The sequence below is a fragment of the Gopherus evgoodei genome, chromosome 4 (assembly GCF_007399415.2).
Source record: "Gopherus evgoodei ecotype Sinaloan lineage chromosome 4, rGopEvg1_v1.p, whole genome shotgun sequence".
In the NCBI taxonomy this organism is placed as follows: Eukaryota; Metazoa; Chordata; order Testudines; family Testudinidae; genus Gopherus; species Gopherus evgoodei.
The window spans coordinates 60,461,414-60,482,719 of NC_044325.1; the positions used below are offsets into that span (position 1 = coordinate 60,461,414).

Here is a 21,306-nt window from a genome sequence, read left to right on the forward strand (position 1 = left end):
GTTAAACAATATATTGATTTCTATTACAACACAGACTACAAAGTGTACAGTGCTCACTTTATATTTATTTTTATTACAAATATTTGCACTGTAAAAACAAAAGAAATAGTATTTTTCAGTTCACCTGATACAGGTATTGTACTGCAATCTCTATCATGAAAGTTGAACTTATGTAGAATTATGTACAAAAAAAACTAAATTCAAAACTAAAACAATGTAAAACTTTCGCACCTACAAGTTCATTCAGTCTTACTTCAGCCAATCACTCAGACAAACAAGTTTAGTTACAATTTGCGGGAGATAATGCTGCCAACTTCTTGTTTATAATGTCTGCTCAAGCAAAGACGACTGCACTGACTGGACTATCTGAGTAGGTTGGAAGATGGATGCATACCCAAGGACATACTATACAGGGTCCTATCAGAGGGAACAAGAATAACAGGATGCCCTAAACTTTGCTATTAAGACACATGAAAATGAAATACAAAGGAGTTTTAGAAGAAGGGACTTGTCGTATAGTGTACTTTTAGATGCATTTTTATTTCATTTTGACAAACAAATCTAGCTCTGGTGCAGAATGATGAGTAAGCTTGTGCCAAAGATTTAGAGCACAGGAAAACAAAGAACAGATGGAGTTTGGGGGAAGAGAAAATTCATGCTGGAGTGGAAGTGTATGGATCCCAGTGAAGTCAGTGGCAAACTTCCTATTGACTTCAGTAGGGTAAGGATTTTCTACTTTTCATTCAGCCATAATATCACAAATTAGAAAAGAGAATAGGAAGAAATCAGAGAAGAAAAGAGCGACCCCAAATTCTTTGTAGTTCTGTGGGACTGCTGTACATCTGCCTCTCCCCCTGAAAACTAGTATGAAATTTTATTTCTTAAAAAAAGAATACTTGCAGTCTTCATCTATTCTACTGTAATAAGTAACAAAAATGTATATCAATTATCCACCTTATAATAAAAATCTTTGATACTTGGCTTCAGTGGACCAATAATTAGTATGGCTATTTTTTCTTTGCTTGATGGTGTGTTTGCAGATTAGTGAGCTGTTCTATGAGCGGGTTAGTTAATTTCAGTTACATTCAGAAAACAATGCATGTTCTGTGCTGCTGAACAATAATTATCCATTCTATAGCACCTTTAGCTCAGGAGGTGGAGCTAAAAGTCACTTATTTCACCTGGACTTGATCCTGTCCTGCAGTTGCATGGTCTTTTCCCTCCTGGAGATATTTGGGGACAACTTTAGAAGTGTACAGGCCCCTTGATCATGTGCTGTAGTTAATAGCTGAATTTAAGGAGGGTGGTAGTTTGTATAACTAATAATGGAGTAGACCATAGTATGCAGATTTCCACCTTCCCAAGTGGAAGAATACGTGAAATGCTTCCATGATATTTTAAATGCCCTCCCATCTGGACCCTACATGGGCTTCTCCACAAGTATAGGGTCTGTACTGGGGGCAGAGGGAAACCAGGTGGGTCGTGGGGAGGATTGAGTAGGCTGGGTGTGGGCCTAAGGAGGGGTATGCACAGTGTCTAATGTCTGTCCCCAGATAGATTCTCTGGAGAAGATTGTACAGCCCAGGCATAATCTCTTTTCCATGGAACCTCTCCCATGGGTCCCATTATACAGTGGGATTACGGAAGAGGGTTATATAGGGTTTGAGATAAAAATATTTCAGTTGATGGACTAATAGTGTGTTCGGATATAGCAAATATTGTTTTCTAAGTACCACTATTACCAGAATTCTGCTTTATCAAATAGACCACTAACAAACCGCAACTGATGCACAACATTAAGAGTCTGAGATAAATTGTTTTAAGAGTGTATTCATCATTTAAAAGATGTCATGTTTCAAACATTTCACTTTGGTATGTACATCCCCTAACAAAATAGGAGCAGGATGGAAGGGAAAGGTTCTTTAGTGTCAGCTGTGATGTCTTAATCAACTAGACTGACACCATCAAATTAATTTCAAATAGGCTACTAAACAGCTATCAAATGGTAACAACGTTTCCTACTGACCTGGGTGGAATTTAGATTAGTAAACTAGATTCCATTACCAGTTTCCTGAGCCAAGTGGTTCAAACAAAATCTGGATGGTTATCTTACTAATAAAAAAATTAAAATATATTTGGTTCATAGGACAAAGGATGGAGAATTGTGATTTTGTTTGGTTAATCCTAGAAATTATATTAACATATTTGTATTCAGCACTGGTTGTTAACACTAGTGCTAGTTGAACCCTTATATTATCAAACCATTTTTTTTCCAGCTGCCCTCATTCGTGGTAACAGAAATAACTGCACCCAGTTTTCCAATAACCTTGATTGGCTAATCAGTAAATTGGATAGACTAGAATCTTCCTCAGGTAAGACTCATTTTATAAAAATAAGGTGTTGCTATGGATAATTCTATTACATTCTGTAAAAAGGAAAAGTTTTGCTTGAAAAAATAGTAAGTATCAGAAAACAGGCTTTCTGTTTTAAAGCCCATCTCTCAAATTAACAAACTGTTTTTTTTTAAGTAAATCTCTCAGAGTAACACTCTGTTCCTTTTTAGCCTGTCATTTTCATTCTCCTTGCCAGAGGATGTTGTGAAGGCCAAGACTATAACAGGGTTCAAAAAAGAACTGGATAAGTTAATGGAGGATAGGTCCATCAATGGCTATTAGCCAGGATGGACAGGGATGGTGTCCCTAGCCTCTGTTTGACAGAAGCTGGGAATGAGCGATGAGATGGATCACTGATGACTACAGGTTCTGATCATTCCCTCTGGGGCACTTGGCATTGGCCACTGCTGGAAGACAGGATACTTGGTCTGACCCTGTATGGCCATGCTTATGTTCCAGCCCTCCTCCACTTTTTCCTTTGAATTTTCTTTTTCTTAATTTTCCTAGTAGCATCACAGTCAAAGAACCCTGAAATTAATTAATGATATCGTATGATTCATAGTACTGCACAGTGGTACTACTCCACAGCTGCCAAAATAATTGCAGTTAGCTTATTTGCTGGGACTGAGCAACAAACAGCACCTAACACCAAGAAAACTGTATACATAAAAATCAGTTTTAAAAAAGTTTACAATAAAATACAGTTTGTTAGGGAGACTATTTACTTCAGTGACTAGCTGAAGTGAATTTTGTTTTTTCTCTGTGTTTTTACCAAGATTTATGTCAAGAAAATCAGAAATTATAGTTTCAAGGTGCATTTTAACTTCCTGTCATAGACAAAAAAAAATTTTAACCAGAGAATTAAATTCAAAAGTAAATCGTATCCTATCTTCAGCAGGCTTTAAGGACCAGCTGAGTTCATTCTTTTTAGTCTGGAAATATTGAATAGACTGAGTGAGAGAAGATATGATTATTTTTCCCTTAGGATGTTCTTTTTTTCTTTCCCAAGTTCTTAAATTGTATTCAGTTCTGCTGATTGTTTAATGTCTAAATGATTTTTGTGGCATTCATATAGGTATTTTGGAAGTATTACATTGCATCTTGATTGAAAGTCCAGAGGCTTTAAATTTGATAGCAGAGGAACATATCAAGTCTATTATTTCATTGCTGGATAAGCATGGACGCAATCATAAGGTATGATTTGAGAAATTTGACATATTTGTAATATCAAGAATGTTACAGAAAAAAGTGAATGAGTCTCTATAATGCTACATATGTGATACATAGTGTTGTTAAATATATTTTAAAAATCCATAGTGAAGAATACATATTAAATTGCTTTGCAAAGAACAAAATGAAATATGTGAGATCTATAATTGCTTTTCTCTGTAAAATAAATCAGTGTGTGTAGGAGACTGGGTCTTCAAAACATCATTTCTGTGCATGACCAGCACATTTGTGTCTGTTATAAATATTGATAGGCAACCAAATAATGTGTCAGGATAAGTAAAAAGCTACATGTAAATGTAATCTAGGACCTTGAGACTGTAAATTACTCCATATGGGTTCATGAGTCCACCTGCATGGAGTAACTTGCAGCCTTGGGGTCCAAGTTCACTGCTGAAGGACTTGCTCTACTGTTTTCATACATCTAACAAGACAGAGCTCAATCCTCCAAGCCCTTACTCAGATAAGAAGTTCCATTGTCTTTTTCATGTGACTATTCAGGTGAGCAAGGATTGGGCTCTGAGACTTTTGTAATTAATTTTTTACCATGACCAGGGATCACATGATACAAAAGGCCATAATCTGATCTCATTTATACTAGTGTAAATCCATAGAATTCAATAAATTATTCTGGACTGACACAGGCAAAGTCCACCCAGAATGAGGAATTATGTATTATGATTTATACATTCAAATATACAAAAGCAGAAATCAGAATATTAAGATAATATATTATAAGAAAAGTTTCTTCCAACTACATAACTAATTTATCCTGAAAAAGTAAATGAATATTTAATAAAAGCTCCTTTTAAAAAATATACACATCATTTAAAAGGTTCTTACTGTCACCTAAAATCTAACTTTTAAAATGTATTGCATTGGTCTTGCAGATTAATACTTTCCCATGGATTGTAAACAAAGTATCTAGTGAAGTACCACACAGATCTTTGGTAGATCAGGTTTTATTTAATATCTTAATTATCTACAACAGAGTGTGTACAGCATGTTAATGAAATTAACAGATAATGCTAAATTGGGAAGAGTTTTGCGCACCAGTGAAGACAGAGAAATAATCCAAAATGACCTAGAGATATTAGAAATAGGAGCAGAACACAACAAAATTCAAGTTGGAAAATTTTAAAACACCGATATGAAATAGGCAAGAGAAAGCTGGAAAGCAATAATATTCCAGAAATTATTGAAGAAATAGTGGGACACAAAGTAGATAAGGGTATGAAATGTACTGTGGCAGCAAAAAAGGCCAACACAATTTGTAGCTGTATCAAGAATGGCATCACATTACACAACAGAGAATAATTCTCTGGTGTGACTGCAGGTGGAATATTACATGCAGTTCTGGGAACTTTAATATATAGATGACATTGTCAAGTTGGAGGATGATTAGAGAAGAGGAACCACAATGTTTAGTGGGCTGGAACTTTTTACAGAGAAAGATTATAAGAATTAAATATGGAATAGCTTTCTACATTATAGTATATAGTCTAAAAATATCAGGAGGTTATAAACTCCATTTAGGATATGTTTAGACCAATACAAGGTGACATAACTAGAAGTATGCAGTTAAATTTAAGAAAAGGAAAAATTTAGCTGATTATCAGGAAATACCCCGTCAGCAAGATCTGTAATGTGAAATGGTCTCTTAAGATATCCCTTCAGTTAGAACATTTAAATGTAGACATCATAATGAGTATTAAAAATACAAAAGGGAACAATTCTGCATTGGCAGGAAAAGGGGCTAGATGGTCTTTCCATCTATGATAACTACGATTCTGCATCATAGGCTGATTAAACATTTTTGTTAATTTAATAATTTATTTGTTTTTGTTATTCTGGGAACAATGTTTCAATTGCCTGCTAGATTTGAAACTCTGTCTTGTACTAAGAAATATCAAACAAGAAATCTCATTAACTAATTGGATCCAAACATGGGGTGGCGTGTGATAGCTCAGTGGTTTGAGCCTTGGCCTGCTCAACTCAAGGTTATGAGTTCAGTCCTTGAGGGGGTTACTTAGGGATCTGGGGCAAAATCAGTACTTGGTCCTGCTAGTGAAAGCAGGGGGCAGGACTCAATGAGCCTTCAGAGTCTCTTCCAGTTCTGTGAGATAGGTATACCTCCATATATATTTAAAACATTCTTTGTTTGGCTGGAGTAATATTGATATTCAGGGGTGAGTTCTGACAAGCAGTCAGAGAATTATGCAGCATGGATTGATTTAAACCAATGAGTGTTAGGTTCCTAATTTGTATATGAACTTTTGAAAATCCCTCTAGCATCTCTTTGTATCTTTAGCTGCCTAAACACTTACGAAAATCTGGCCCTGTGTCCTTTGAGATTTTCAGATTGTAGATTTCATCCTGTCCCACATGATCTTCCTCTTCACTGATTGGAAGAAGAAAACAAGCTTTCCTGTTTTTTCAACTCCCAATCCATTTCTCAACTTTCCCAAATTAAGAAAATGTTTTCTCTGTACCTGCAAGTTAAACTGAAACCAAAGTAATTAAGCCTAAAGCTCTACTATACAACAGAAACACAAAGTACTTACATTTAGAAAAATGTAAAATTAAACAAATTTATGCATTGTAAAGACTGAAAATAAATAGAAATACTGATTTAATATAATGCATGACTTATTTACAAAGCTTGAGTTGACCTCAGAAGCTTCCCCCGCTTCTGTATGCAATTAAAAGAGAAGCACTCTAACTCATTAAAATTTGAGTAGGTCTTTTTGATGTACCATATTTTTGCTTTTATTTTGAATGATTTTAATAGATTATAATAAATGTAGAACTTAACATAGGCTATCATAATTTTAAATTTACTTTTAAACAGGTTTATTTTTTAAAGTAAAAATGTATTAATTAAAAAATCTGATGTAAATTTTGTAAAAATGATTGATTTCAAAGAAAAAATTGTTTTTTTAATCCACCCTGGAACTTTGGTCATCAATTGCATGAACAGGATGTAAGCAACATACACATCCTGTAAATATTTAGTACCTCATTCTTATTTAGAGTATGTGTACCCTGCAAAAAATGTGTGTTCGTAAAATGTTAGCTAACCCTCATTATGTAACCTGAATTAAAATAGCAGCGAAGACACACCAACTCAGCTTTTAACTTGGGTTAACAGCTCAAGTCAACCCTAGGCTGCCTTGTAGCAGAGTTAAAAGGAGAATTGGTGTGTCTTTGCTACTATTTTAATCCAAGTTAAGAATATGCCGTTTTTGCAGCATAGACGTATCCATACATTAAGGGCCCTTTATATTTCTCTGGCAGCATCAAGGGAACTGAAAGTGAATGTAAACATCAGTGGCCAGGTAGAATCAGGAAGACCTTTTTTTGTGAGATTTATGTCATATTCCATCTTTGCAGACCTAAAGTGTTTTATATAGGTATAAAATTGCATGTGTGCTTGTTTTAACTTATTTAATGTCAACTGTCACTATTACAAGCTATGTCCAGTTCATGTTTAACCAAAAATGTTAGAAAAATCACCAAAGTTTTCATGTTCTATTTCTCCTATCTCCTGCATATTTTGAAAGGAAATTAAATTGGGATCAGGATTGTATTGTAAACAGTTACATTTACTTGACTGTACCCTGATCTATTTTAGGTTCTTGATGTACTTTGCTCTCTGTGTCTCTGTAATGGAGTTGCAGTGCGTGCCAATCAGAACTATATATGCGACAATCTACTCCCTCGAAGAGATTTGCTCTTGCAAACCCGTTTGATTAATGATGTTACAAGGTATAGTGCAGTGTTTATTTTGTTGCTATATTTGCAGATAAATGGAGCATTAGTATTTAGTATCAGAGGGCTAGCCGTGTTAGTCTGGATCTGTAAAAGCAGCAAAGAGTCCTGTGGCACCTTATAGACTAACAGACGTATTGGAGCATGAGCTTTCTGGGTGAATGCCCACTTTGTCGGATACATGTGACATGCATCCGACGAAGTGGATATTCACCACGAAAGCTCATGCTTCAGTACATCTGTTAGTCTATAAGGTGCCACAGGACTCTTTGCTGCTTTTAGTATTTAGTATGACTTTAAATTAAGAAAATACACTGTTTTGTTCTGGCAATGGAAAATTGTTTCAGTCTTTTTTAGCAATCACTGAAAGACGTACTCTTTAGGAAACTTTTAGATGTTAACTGTTTTTTAAAAGTTTCACATTACTAACTGTCTTGGAAAAGAAATTGCTTGTTGAATTCCCACTTGAAAGGAATGAAAATGGATTATTTATATAATAGCATAAGTACACAAAAAACAATGCTGTATTGTAACAAGATTGCTGCAGGGCCCTCTTGGCTCCTGCCCCTGTTGGGTTGATAAAGTCACTCAGAGACCCTGGGTTCAGTAACCACTGGTGCAGTTTATTTACAGGTCAGGCTCCCACTACCTTTTCACCATACAAGTAGCCCTTTACCATCTGGAGTGAAGAGAGAGCTACCACCCTGCTTCCTCTCCCTTCCTTTTTCCTTTCTTCCTGCTCCCCAGTGGCTTCCTTCCCCTGAGGCTTTTATATAACCCCAGCCTAATAGGCCGCAGCTGTCTCTGCTTCCTCAATTAGGGCCAGATAGTCTAACTAGCTCCAATTCGCCTCCCTTAATTGGAGCTGGAGTGACAGAGGGCTGGCTCAGCAGTTCCTGCTCAGCACCCTGTCACAAGTATGCACATTCGTGAAGTTTGCAAATAAAGAATAGGTCGTTAGGGAGAAAGGATCAAGGCAAAAAATAAGTCCAATACAATTATAGCATAATATAGTACAAAAATTGTGTATTACATAAAAGTAATCAATGTTTTTTTTTCATTCTCCATGCACGCTAGCTAATAGTGCACTATTTTCAAATTAAGAAATTAGTATTAAAAAGTTGATAGACATTAACTGAGCAAACTTATGATAGCTGACCTAAATTTCTGAGATTTTTGGAGTCAGCGCTTGAGGGTTTCATATCCAGGTCTCTCCACTGTTTTGGCACTTCTAGCCAACATCTCCTCAGTAATATTATTCAGAGGAGTCCCATTCCAGTTATCTATGGAGTGGACACCGATGTGCATGATGAGTGAGAACATCACTCTTTCATGAGAGAGAGTGAAACTAACTTCTTTTAGGCTGTTCCAAAGCACGGCTCTCCTGGATCAGCCTAAGAATATACAATATGTAAGCATATTGCAAAATAATTCTGCTTTATCAAGGATTTTATTTCTTCATGTCTCAACGCCCATCTTTTGGTGTTAGGAAAATAGAAACAATATATTTTTTTCTTCTTATAGGATATGTTTTTCCTTCATGCATAGCACCCTGGATTTGTTTGTTATTCAGTCCAGCTAAGAATTTGACACAACTTTTCTCTATCTTTTATTTATTAGTAGTAGTATTTATTATTTATTATGCAGACATAGAAAGTCATAAAGCATATGTAAACTTCTGTCGAGACTGATTCTATGATGGGTCTCCACATCTGAACTCGGGTGTCATAATTGCACAGTGTAGTGTAGTGTCATATTCCAGTATTGCAACAAGCCAGGAATACATAGTATAAAATGTACAATCTAATGTATCTCTTCTGTTCTAGCATGAGGCCAAACATATTTTTGGGGGTTGCTGAGGGCTCTGCACAGTATAAGAAGTGGTACTTTGAACTAATAATCGATCAGGTAGACGCATTTTTGACGGCAGAACCCACTCATCTACGGGTTGGCTGGGCCTCTACGTCAGGTTATGCTCCTTATCCTGGAGGTGGAGAAGGATGGGGTGGCAATGGTGTTGGTGATGACCTCTACTCCTATGGTTTTGATGGCCTACATTTGTGGTCTGGTAAGTACTCTTTAGGCATATTTTTCAATTATTCTTACCAATAACCTTCAAAAAATTAGTATTCAGGAATAATATATCCCTAAATATTACTCCTAGGTCATCATTACTCCATTGCATGCTATTTTGCAATGAGCCAGAGTCCACTCTCCAATGCACAGGTTGGATTATTCTGGAATTCTACCTCTATAAATGGAATCAAATTTCTAGGCCATTGTTTTTATCAACTTGTCATTATCTAACCTAGTCAGTTTTCTGTCTGCATGGGGACATGTAGTGCACTGGATCCATGCATGGAACTCCCATTGACATGAAAATCTACAGCAATATAGGGGCCTTAGTGTGCCTGAGAGTAGCAGATTATTGAATTATATCATGTTTGGGATAATAAACAACACAAATTAATAACATTCAAGATCAGTGAATGTTACCTTACTGTGTAATACAGTATTTCATTATGATGCCACATGGTGGAATTTGTTTTATTCAGTTAGTTTTTCAGCACAATTTTCTAGGTTATAAAAAAGCAATGTTAAAAGAACTATATTCAATTTGCAAAGTCAAGCACTCAGAAGTTAGAAAGCTTAATTGGCCCACTTGTATGTGCACATTGTGCGTTTTGTGAAGAAATACTTCCTTTTGTTTGTTTTAAATCTGCTGTTTGTTAATTTCATTTGGTGACCCCTAGTTATTGTGTTATGAGAAGGAGTAAATAACACTGCCTTATTTACTTTCTCCACACCAGTCATGATTTTATAGATCTCTATCATATCCCCCTTAGTCATCTCTTTTCCAAGGTGAAAAGTCCCAATCTTATTAATCTCTCCTCCTATGGAAGCCTTTCCATACCCCTAATAATTTTTATTGCCCTTTTCTGAACCTTTTCCAATTCCAAGAGATCTTTTTTCTGATGGGGGGCAACCACATCTGCACACGGTATTCAAGATGTGGCCGTATCATGGATTTATATAGAAGCAATATGATATTTTCTGTCTCATTGTCTGTCCTTTTCTTAATGATTCCCAACATTCTGTTGGCTTTTTTGACTGCCGCTGCAGATTGCGTGGACGTTTTCAGAGAACTGTGCACAATGATGCCAAGATCTCTCTCTTGAGTGGTACCAACTAATTTAGACTCTGACATTTTATATGTATAGTTGGGATTATGTTTTCCAATATACATTACTTTGCATTTATCAACACTGAAATTCATCTGCCATTTTTTTGCCCAGTCATCCAGTTTTCTGAGATCCCTTTGTAGTTCTTCGCAGTCTGCTTTGGATCTATCTATCTTGAGTTGTTTTGTATCATCTGTAAATTTTGCCACCTCACTGTTTACCCTTTTTTCCAGATAAAAGTGTGATATAATGCTAAGGACTCTTGGAATGCAAAGTGGGGAAAATAATATGTGATCATATAATTAAAGATTGTATCATAATGCAAACTCGCAAGGGGGCTGAAATAGGTTTGCCTGTACAACCTTAATTCTGACATTTCTGACCTTTTGTATGCTTGACTTTGCAAGCTTAATGTTTTATTAATGTGTGTTTTTGTGTGCTGTATGATATAAAATACATACGCGCATGCTACCATATCCACTTTATTTTTAATGCTTCTGTCATATGCACTTATCTCAGATGGTGGAAATAATGGTGAGGAATTTTGGGGTGGGGTTGCCCATCTTTAGAATACTACAAGAAAAACACGTTGAATCAATTATTCCATGGAAAAAATGGCAAAAAGTACCAAATAGCATATTTAGTAAGTACTGTTAAATGACCTTTATCCCTACTTAACTGTCCTGAGTTATACTTAATGTAAATTATGAGACGTGTTTCCATTTATATTCTGGAAAGATATAAAATCTTGGTCCAGAATGTTGTAGAGGGCAACAACTGCAGTAGATACACCTCTTGTGAAAGCGGTTTCAGATTTTACACAAGACTCTTGGAATAAACTGGGAGAGATGCTTTTGGGAGTGGTTAGTGCTTTGTATTCGTTTAACTAAAGATCTTAGTTAACTGCCTTAATGCCAAATGTATATTAAACCAAGCTTCTTGGTAACTTAGGACACACAAGTTAGTATTGCTGAAAAAATGTATTATGTTTAGTCCTTCAAATGTGCCAGTTTGTCTTTTTATTGTGTTAAATCTTAAAATAAAATGAGGATTTTAAAAAATGATGAAATGGGAATATGCAAGGATGATTCTTTTAGCCCCAGTGTAGCCAAGACAGCTCTGGTTCTCAGACCTCCAGATGCTTTTGATCAAGCCTACAGTGACATTACCCCTTGTACACAATCTACTATCACTGAATTGTTGCCAAGTTCTCCACCTTATCTCTCTTAGTCTCCACCTTACAGCATGGATGTTGAATGGCTAAACCCATTGGAGAGGGGCTGCTCTCAACAGGTTCAAAATATTCTCATCAGTAGCCGATAATTTTCCCCTAGAGTAACTTATCTTGCAATATGGAAGAGATTTCCTGTCTGGGCCACTTGGCTCCATCATCAAAAACACAGGTTCACAGTATCTTGGAATACACATTGCATTTGAAGGAGTCAGGCCTCTGTATGAGCTCCATAAAGGTTCATTTGGCAGACATCTTTACATTACACCTTCTCATAAAGGATGTTTGCTCTTTTTGCATCCCATGGCTGGAAGATTTTCAACAGGTTTACCTGGGGGTTTATCCTCCTATTTGTTAACACATCCCCGGGATCTTAACTTGATTTTGATAAGATGCATAGGACCACTGTTTAAGATACTGGCCTCTTGCTCTCTCTTTCAGCTGTCTGCAAAGACAATGTTCTTTTTAGTGCTAATATAGGCTAGAAGAGTGGGAGAACTGAAGGCTTCGATGGCGGGACCTCTATATATGATCTTTTATAAACATAAATTTCCTTTAAGACCTCACCCTAACTTCCTAACAAAAGTGGTATTGGGATTACATTTGAATCAGTTGATTAATCTACAGAAATTCTTTCCAAAGCCTCAAAACCATAAGGTTGAAGACACTTCACACACTAGATATGTGACTCTTGCTATGTTGATAGGACTGTGATCATCTCCAAAACTGTTTATATCATAAACAGAACAGAATGAGAGGTCAGGCAGTTTCTGCACAGAGGATCCAGAAGTTGATAACTCTTGGCATCACGACTTGTTATGATCTGGCTACTTTGTGGCATTTTTAATTAACATCCCAATCATGGAAACTTATAGAGCTGCCATGCGGTATTCATTATGCCACCAAACATTATGCTATGACCGCAGCTTACAGAGCTGTGGCTGACTTTGTAATATCTGTCCTTCTGTCTTTATTTAAGAAGACTTCAAATTTCCACGACCTAAAGAATTACTGCTCGGGATCGCCTGAAGTAGAATATGAATGTGCACAAACCGCTGAAGGAGAAAAAAAACGGTATCTTACCTGCACAGTAATGTTTTATTCTTCAAGATGTGTTGTGCACATATATTTTCCATTAACCCACCTTTGGTTTCTGACATCACCGACATACTAGTTTAAAGGAAATGAGAGGGGGTCAGGTGACTTTTCTCTTTTCATGCCTCTAGCTGAGGGCATAGATACAGAGGGCACATGCACTGCCCCAAAAGTTACTGCCAGCTAAACATCTCCGACTCAAGTGCAGTGGATGTGCACACACCTGAAATGGAGTATATGTGTGTGCAACACATCTTTAAGAACAACAGTTATTGTGAAGATAAGTAACCATTTTTTGTGGTTACTCGGAAGTATCAGAGTTTATATCCCCTCTAATTTTATATAATCCTCTAACTGTGGATGCTCTCATTATCCCTATGAATATCTAATCCCTTCCATGAATGAAGTTAATTACAATGCATTGGGAACTCTGATATTTCATGAATAACTGAAATAAGACATAAGTACTTGGGCAGTAGGTATTAAAATTATCTGCCAATTGCTTTTGCATTAGGTCATGGTAGGAGCACACATTGCTTGAGCTGAGCATATTCTTTTTGCTAACAGCTTCATAGGTCTCAAGTGATTTGCTCAGTTCATGCACTGTTCTGCCACTTATCAGTCTGGAGAATGTAGCTCATTGTCTCTCAAAGCAAAAACAGTCACAAAGCAGATGAAGACAAGGTTATGTCTTCATGTTTGAAAGAAAATAAATTTGAAATAGTTTGTGAGGCTGTCAAAATGTTTGTTTGTGTCGGTATAGTTGCTTTTCTGTTGCTAATTCCTTAAATACAGGAAATTGTTCAAAGCCTTTGTCCCCTAACTTCTTTCTCATCAGGTCGAGTACCCCGAGCTGTAGCATCTGTCAATCAGCATTTGTTGGCATCTGATGACGTAGTTAGCTGCTGCTTGGATTTAGGGGTGCCCAGTATTTCATTCCGCATTAATGGACAACCTGTACAGGGAATGTTTGAGAACTTCAATGTCGATGGACTTTTCTTTCCTGTGGTGAGCTTCTCTGCAGGTGTCAAGTAAGTGCTTGATCTCTTCCTGTTAATATTTTGATCTTTTTGCCATGCTGTCATGCTGAGTATTGTTTAACATACATGATTTCTTTTATTTTATTGCTTCGATACTCTACTACTTCCAGTCAAAGGAAAAAATACATCCATTTGTTTAGAGACTACTTGGTTTGGAGTTGGAACATGGAACTTTTGATCTCTTGGTGATTGATTTGAATCTGTCTCCGGGCTGACAATGACTGAAATCATTATTCTTTGATGGCTTTTCGGCGACTTAGTGGAAGTTAGTTTGGTCTCAATCCAATTATCAGTGGACAAGTATCCACTTCAGAAACACAGCACCACAACTGGCATTAACTGAAACCTTTTGTTGGCAATCTCAAAAAGAGGTAAAAAATAAATTATCATGAAGAATAAACTCCCTTCTCACACTAGAGAACTTGAATAACAATAGTGAGGCAGTATGGGAAATCGTATATACTCTACTGCCCATTCTCCACGTGTTTTATAGAAAAATGAAGACGTTTAACTTCAGAACTGTCTAGTACCTTTCACCACACCTACACTCAGTTGCAAAAATATTTTTCAAGTGTGATTATACTCTCAAAAGTCACTGGGTAAAAACAGTACTTTTTCTTAAGAGAGCTGATTAAACTGTTAAGTCTGTTTACTTCAGTGACTAAAATAGGTTATTAATATTAGCATTGTTAAAATTACAAAGACAGCATAGTAGACAGTAAGGTGGATTCTATTCTGGCTTTTCAGTGATCATCAGAATTATCTAAAATTTCCAACCAGTTATACCTGTGCTGACCTTTTAGGCACAGGAAGCTCTGGGGGCCTCTGTTTTGATTTGCAAGTAGGAAAGAATGAAACCTGACTTTCAGAAATCAGAATCATTCTGCAAGTAAGGAAATCACTGAGAGGATGAAATGGTGTGTAAAAGCTCTATGCTGAGCTAAAATAAGAAGGAATTACTGGCTTGACCTGCAGTTCTGCAACACATGCAAGAAGTATCAAGCCTAGAGGGAATAATCAGGAAAGGAACCAGCAGCGAAGGAAAAGAAGGTGGTGCAGAGGGCTTGGCCACCTTTGCAGAGGGGACTGTCTCTGTAGACCTGGAATGAATTGAGTCCCACAGTTGTGTGACCTACATCCCACCCAGAATAGGAAGGAAGAGCAGTGGGGCTTACATTAGGGAAAAAAAGCTCAGGCTACAGATGATTCATCCATTTAGAAACTAGGAAAAGTGGCTAGGTTTTCCTGAGATAAAGGAAGTCTGAGGACCAGCTGTATGTGGGCTTTTCCCAAGGAGTTGATTTCACAAATTTTATGAAAATCTAGTCAATGGGAGAACTCCCAGGCCTCTCCAAACAGAATAATCAGAGGGCCTGGAAAGAAACGAGGAGTGGGAGTGGGTTTTACTCTCCCTCTGGATTCGACATTACTCTCTACCCAGCTTGGAGTATAGATGGACAAGAGCTGGCTGAAAATGTTCAGAAGGAACAGTTTTCCACTGGAAAATGCTGATTCAATGGAATTGACCCATTCTGTGGGAACAGTCAGAAGGAGCACACTCCATCAGCCCCTCAGATTGGCTGCTCCTCTGCAGTCACTTTAGGCTGTCTGGAGGATTTCTCTCTCCTTTACCCTGGGGAAGGGTGATGCAGGGCCATGAGGCCTCCATCAGTGGGCCTCTGGACCTAATCCACCCTGCCACATGCTTCCCCCTTCAGACAGGCTTGTAGCAGTGGTTCTTGCCCCCAACAGTCAAGGGGCACTCTGGGCTGCCTCTGGCTCTCTTCAGCCTCTGGCTCTTGGGCTACCTCTGCCTCTGGATCTGGCCCTCTTTGGCCTCAGGGTCTGGCTCTGGTTCTGCCCAATAAATACTTAAAATCTTGCCTGTTTTCTGGCTCCCTTCAGCCTCTGCCTCTGGCTTTGTTGTTTTACTGCTTTCTGCCTCGGCCGTTGGCTCTGGCTCTCCTTCAGCCGTTGGCTCTGGCTCTCCTTCTGCCTCTGGCCTTACACAATAAAACAGTTAAAAGCTTGCCACAGTAAAACAGTTAATTCCAACCTAGCCTCCTTTAGATAAGAATAGTCTGAAGATCCCACTTCTGGTACCATAATGTAACGGGGTTGGCACCCACCTCTCATTGATGCCCCCTTTTCTCTCACCAGTATGCCTGCAATCAGTCTCTTTCATGGAGCAGCACCCACCTCTCGCAGGCGGCCCCCTCTTTGGTTGGTTGATTGGGTGTTGTGACAAAGTGTGACTATTCTTAATGTCTTCTCTGAATCCTGTGTGGGTGCCTCAGTTTCCCCTATGCATTTCTTAAGTCTCCAGTGTGCATAAATGGCTGACACTCTGTCTCCTGGCAACAAATGGCCAGGGTCCTTCCCCACTGCAGGGGAATGGCTAAAGGTGAACAAAGAGATCAAATGGCCTCCTGGCCTGGGAAAGGCCAGAAAGGAGAGGCTGGAGGGGGTTTTAGTTGGGAGCTGGCTGGGGATGGGAAGTGAATGCAGATGGGGTTGTCTGGCTTGCTGGGCCTCAGAATGGACCCAGCTGAGGGATCCCGTTCTCTGAACCTACAAGCTCTGTTTTAGACCATGTTCCTGTCATCTAATAAACTTCTGTTTTACTGACTGGCTAAGAGTCACGTCTGACTGCAAAGTGGGGCTGCGTGCAGGACCCTATGGCTTCCCCAGGACCCCACCTGAGCAGACTCACTGTAGGAAGCGCACAGAGGGGCATATGCTGAATGCAGCAAGGTCAGACCCAGGAAGATGAAGCCGTGTGAGTTTCTTGCACTGAAGACAGTCTGCTCCAAGGGAGAGGAGGCTCCCCAAAGTCCTGATTGGCTTTGTGGGGAGCAGTTCTAGAGTATCGCCTGGGGACTCTGTGACAGGTGTGAGTCTGATTTTGGTTTTAGTTCTTATTTTGGGATGGCAACTGCCTCTTGCATGCACTTCCCCTCCCAGCTGATGGTTCTCTTGGCGGGTCTTCGGTGACACAGTCCTCTGTCTGAGTCACATACGTTGCCCCCCCTTCCAGGGTATATGGTACAAGTTCTTATCTTGGCCCTGGTATGGGGCCAGAGCTCTAAGGCTGCTGCCAGAGACACTGCCTTCTTCAAGCACCTAGCCGGGACCCATCTTGGTACCCACAGCTGATGGTGTTTCAGCAGGTCTCCCTGGGCTCAGTCTTCAACCAGACCAGCGGTGCCCATCTTGGAACCCTCACTGGCCTGGCCAGGTTCTGTGTTCAGTCTCCTTGGGCTTCAGCCTGCCTACACTGACCTTCCACTGGTCCTGGTGCTCTTCTTGCCAGCCAGGCACCTGGACTTCAGCAGCCTTCCCTGAGCTTCAATCCCATCTGCAATGAGCTCTCTGTGCTACTGCTGCTCTTCCAGCCAGCCAGTCGCCCAGTCTTCACTCCTCAAACTCCACGCAGCAATTGAAATTCTCTGCTCTGCTTCTGGCCTTGGATTGGCTGCTCCATGCTGCCAAGTTTGAGACCCAAAAATCCCTGACAGCCTCTTAGATCTCTTCCTCTTCATCCCAACGTCCTGACTCAGCATCCCGATGAGATTTTGCACCCAGTGCTCAGCTCCATGTGTCTCATGGGATGGATGCTTCATGGTTTGATGAGGAGGAATTATATTTGGAGATTGTCCAGCAAATCTTGCTTGAGAGTAGAAAGCCCTCCACCAGAGTGGCCTATTTGGCCAAGTGGAAGTGGTTCTCAATGTGGTTGCTAGCCCAGGGAGTTCAGTCAAAGATGCTGTGATGAAGCAGAGCAACAGCTGGCCAGCACACCAGGGATTAAAGAAACCCTCTGGGCCAAGCTAGCCCCAACCTGCTATACCTCCAGCTATTGCCAGTTCTGGAGGGAGGAGAAAAAGAAAGCTTGGCTCTGTTTGGGGCTGACTGGCAAAGGGACAGGAGCTATCCGCCTCTGTAACTGAGGAGAAGGATCACTAACCTATCTGCCAAGACTGCCACCTGAGAAGAAGCACTGTCTCCTCAGCCACAGAAGACTCTGGAGGAGTCCAGCACTAAAGGAAATTGAAGGGCAAAGCCAAGGGACTTCGTGGGGTTTGGCCTCCCCAACATACAGCCGACTGCTTGAAGCAGCCTGGGATTGTGACGAGGTTCTGTTCAAGGCCCCACAAGAGGACCCTGTGGGAAGCAGGCCACCCAATTAAGTGGACTAGAGTGGCCGTGCTCCTAACAGAACAGTTTGGTAGGAAGTAGCCCAGGGCTTGGACCTGGTGAAGAGGGAGGGCCCAGGTTCCCCTGTCTTCCCCCCTTACCTTAAAGACTGAGGGCCCACAATCAAGTAGGGGGCTGAGAACCACCTAACCAGTATGCTGTACGGGTCCTCCGGGCCACTCAGTAGAGATGCCTTGAATTCAGGGCATCTTGGAGTATCTGTTGCACCTTCAGTCTTCTGATATTGCACTTGGTTTGTTGAGCAATTTCTGCATTTCATCCACCCATCCATGAGAAATCAGTGTTTTTTTAACTCCATGCTTGTGAGGTTCTTGAAATGAGTCACTTGTAACCATCTACTGGTAAAAGACCTTAGTGCTGTGGGATCTTAGTGCTGTCTTAGCAGCTCTTATGGGACCTTGTTCAAGCCTCTGGCAACTTCTTCTTTCTCCCTCTGTGTCAGAAAACTGCTTTCCTTATTGTGATCACATCTGCAAGGAGTGTGTGCAAGTGGCAAGCTTTGATGAGAGCCTTCTTACACACAATTTTCCAAAGACTGTAACCCTGCAGCCACACCCTCAATTTTTTATATGAAGTTGTTTCTCTTGAACCAAGTTATGTCTGCCAGAGTTTTTCCCTAAGTCACGTTCAACGCAAGATGAGCAGTGTCTTCACACATTAGCTATCAGGCAATGTTTAGCATTTTCCCTGGGTAGAACTAAATTTTCCATTCTTCATCTTGTCTGTTTGTTTCATATGCAGATTGAATGAGGGGGCAAGTAGTCTCACTACAGACAGTCTCCAAGTGGATACCTTCCTGTATCATGACAGCATACAAAGTACCTCAGACTGTACCTCCTCACAGGCTGCAAGCTCATTGCATGAGCGCCCAGGCGACATCAGTGGCATTTCTAAAGTGAAGCTCCTATTCTGGCATCTGCAGAGCTACCACTTGGTCCTCTATATACGTTACAAATCACTGTTGCATCCAGATCAGATGTGAACTTAGGGAAGGCAATCCTGCAGTCCTTGCTTAAATAGCCCACCTCCTGCGAGTATTGTTTGTGAGTCACCTACATGAAATACACGGCTGCATCTATTCAAAGAGGAAAGAATGGTTACTTACTTTTACTGTAACTTGTTCTTTGAGATGTAATGACAATGTGCATTCCACAACCCACTTCATCCCCTATGCATCAGAGACTGTGCTCTGGATGTTGAGTGCAAAGGAACTAAGGGTGGTTGGAGCAGCACCACTTTTATATAGCCAGGAGTGGCGCTAGGGCCACAGGGTACAAGTGCTACCCTTATGCTATCCAAGGCAAACTTCTCCAGCTTTGGTGCACTGGGCACTCACATACCTACATGGAATACATGTCTGCACCCCATCTCAAAGAACAACAGTTACATTACAGGTAACTATCACCACATCAAAAGATTCTTAGAGCAGTCTCACTCAGTCCTCTTGTGATATAGAGGTTCCCTTCTTGGAGCTTGAATTGGGTGCTAGGAACCTTAACAAAACAACCATTTGAACAACTACATTTTTTTCAGCCTAATTGCTCTCTCTCAAAGTTTCTTTTTTAGTAACAGTCACCTTGGCTAGGAGGGTATTGGAAGTTGGAACACTTTCTATGGAGCCTCATCTATGTATTTTTCATAATGTCGAATTCTTTGTCTGGACCTGTCATTTATTCCAAAAATAAATACATTTTCGACAGTTCTTTTCCCTAATCTAAGCATCCAAGGAGATTGAATGTCATAAATTAGGTGTCAGAAAAGTACTTAAATCTATCTCAAGAACACAGTTCTTTTCATTTTATATCACTCTCCAGTTAAAGGGAAGAAAGCCTCTAAATCCTCTACAAGGTAGATTAAGGCAGAGGTTGCTGAAACCTATAGAGCATTTGGAGTGAATTCACCAGATAATGTTACAGCCCACTCCCTGAGGGGTTCAGCAACCTCTTGGACAGAAAAGTCTTGCGCTTCATATCAATCTGTAAGGAAGCAACGTGGACATCAGTGAACACACTCACAAAGCACTACAAAGTGGATTTCCTTTCTTCTTCAGATTCAGCTTTGGGGAGAATCATAGAATCATCGGACTGGCAGGAACCTCAAGAGGTCATCTAGTCCAATCCCCTGCACTCATGGCAGGACTAAGTATTATTCAGACCATCCCTGACAAGTGTTTGTCAAACCTGCTCTTAAAAATATCCAATGATGGAGATTCCACAACCTTCCTAGGAAATTTATTCCAGTGCTTAACCACCCTGACATTCAGGAAGTTTTTTCTAATGTCCAGTTTAAACCTCCCTTGCTGCAATTTAAGCCCATTGCTTCTTGTCCTATCCTCAGAGGTTAAGAAGAACAATTTTTCTCCCTCCTCATTGTAACAACCTTTTATGTACTTGAAAACTGGTATCATGTCCCCTCAGTCTTCTCTTCTCCAGACTGAACAAACCCTATTTTTTTCAATCTCCCTTCGTAGGTCATGTTGTCTAGACCTTTAATCATTTTTGTTGTGCTTCTCTGGACGTTCTCTAATTTGTCCACATCTTTCCTGAAATTTAGTGCCCAGATCTGTACACGGTACTCCAGTTGAGGCCTAATGAGCACATAGTAGAGTGAGAGAATGACTTCTTGTGTCTTGTTTACAACACTCCTGCTAATATATCCCAGAATGATGTCCGTTTTTTTTGCAACAGCATTACATTGTTGACTCATATTTAGCTTGTGGTCCACTATGACCCCCAGATCTCTTTCTGCAGTATTCCTTCCTAGGTAGTCATTTCCCATTTTGTATGTGTGCAGCTGATTGTTTCTTCCTAAGTGGAGTACTTTGCATTTGTCCTTATTGAATTTGATCCTGTTTACTTCAGACCATATCTCCAGTTTGTCCAGATCATTTTGAAATTTAATTCTATCCTTCCAAGTACTTGCAACTCCTCCCAGCCTGGTATCATCCACAAACTAGAACCAGAACCAGAACTGATAACAGCAGGACCCCATTAGTTGTGCCCTTCCAGCATGACTGTGAACCACCAATAACTACTCTCTGAGAAAAGTTTTCCAACAAGTTTTACACACACCTTATAGTAGCTCCATCTAGGTCGCATTTCCCTAGTTTGTTTATCCCAGATTTGGACCTTAGCGTCCAAAATATGGGG

The 21,306-nt window shown here is 39.7% G+C and overlaps 1 protein-coding gene across 1 annotated transcript in view; it reads left to right on the plus strand.

Annotated features, from left to right (window-relative positions):
- The window catches only part of RYR3 (ryanodine receptor 3), a 607,531-nt gene that overhangs the window by 182,255 nt on the left and 403,970 nt on the right, over window positions 1-21,306 (plus strand). The window contains 5 exon segments of the mRNA XM_030559417.1: window positions 2,277-2,372; window positions 3,469-3,587; window positions 7,255-7,388; window positions 9,218-9,459; window positions 13,738-13,930. Coding sequence (XP_030415277.1) covers window positions 2,277-2,372; window positions 3,469-3,587; window positions 7,255-7,388; window positions 9,218-9,459; window positions 13,738-13,930 — 784 coding nt within the window.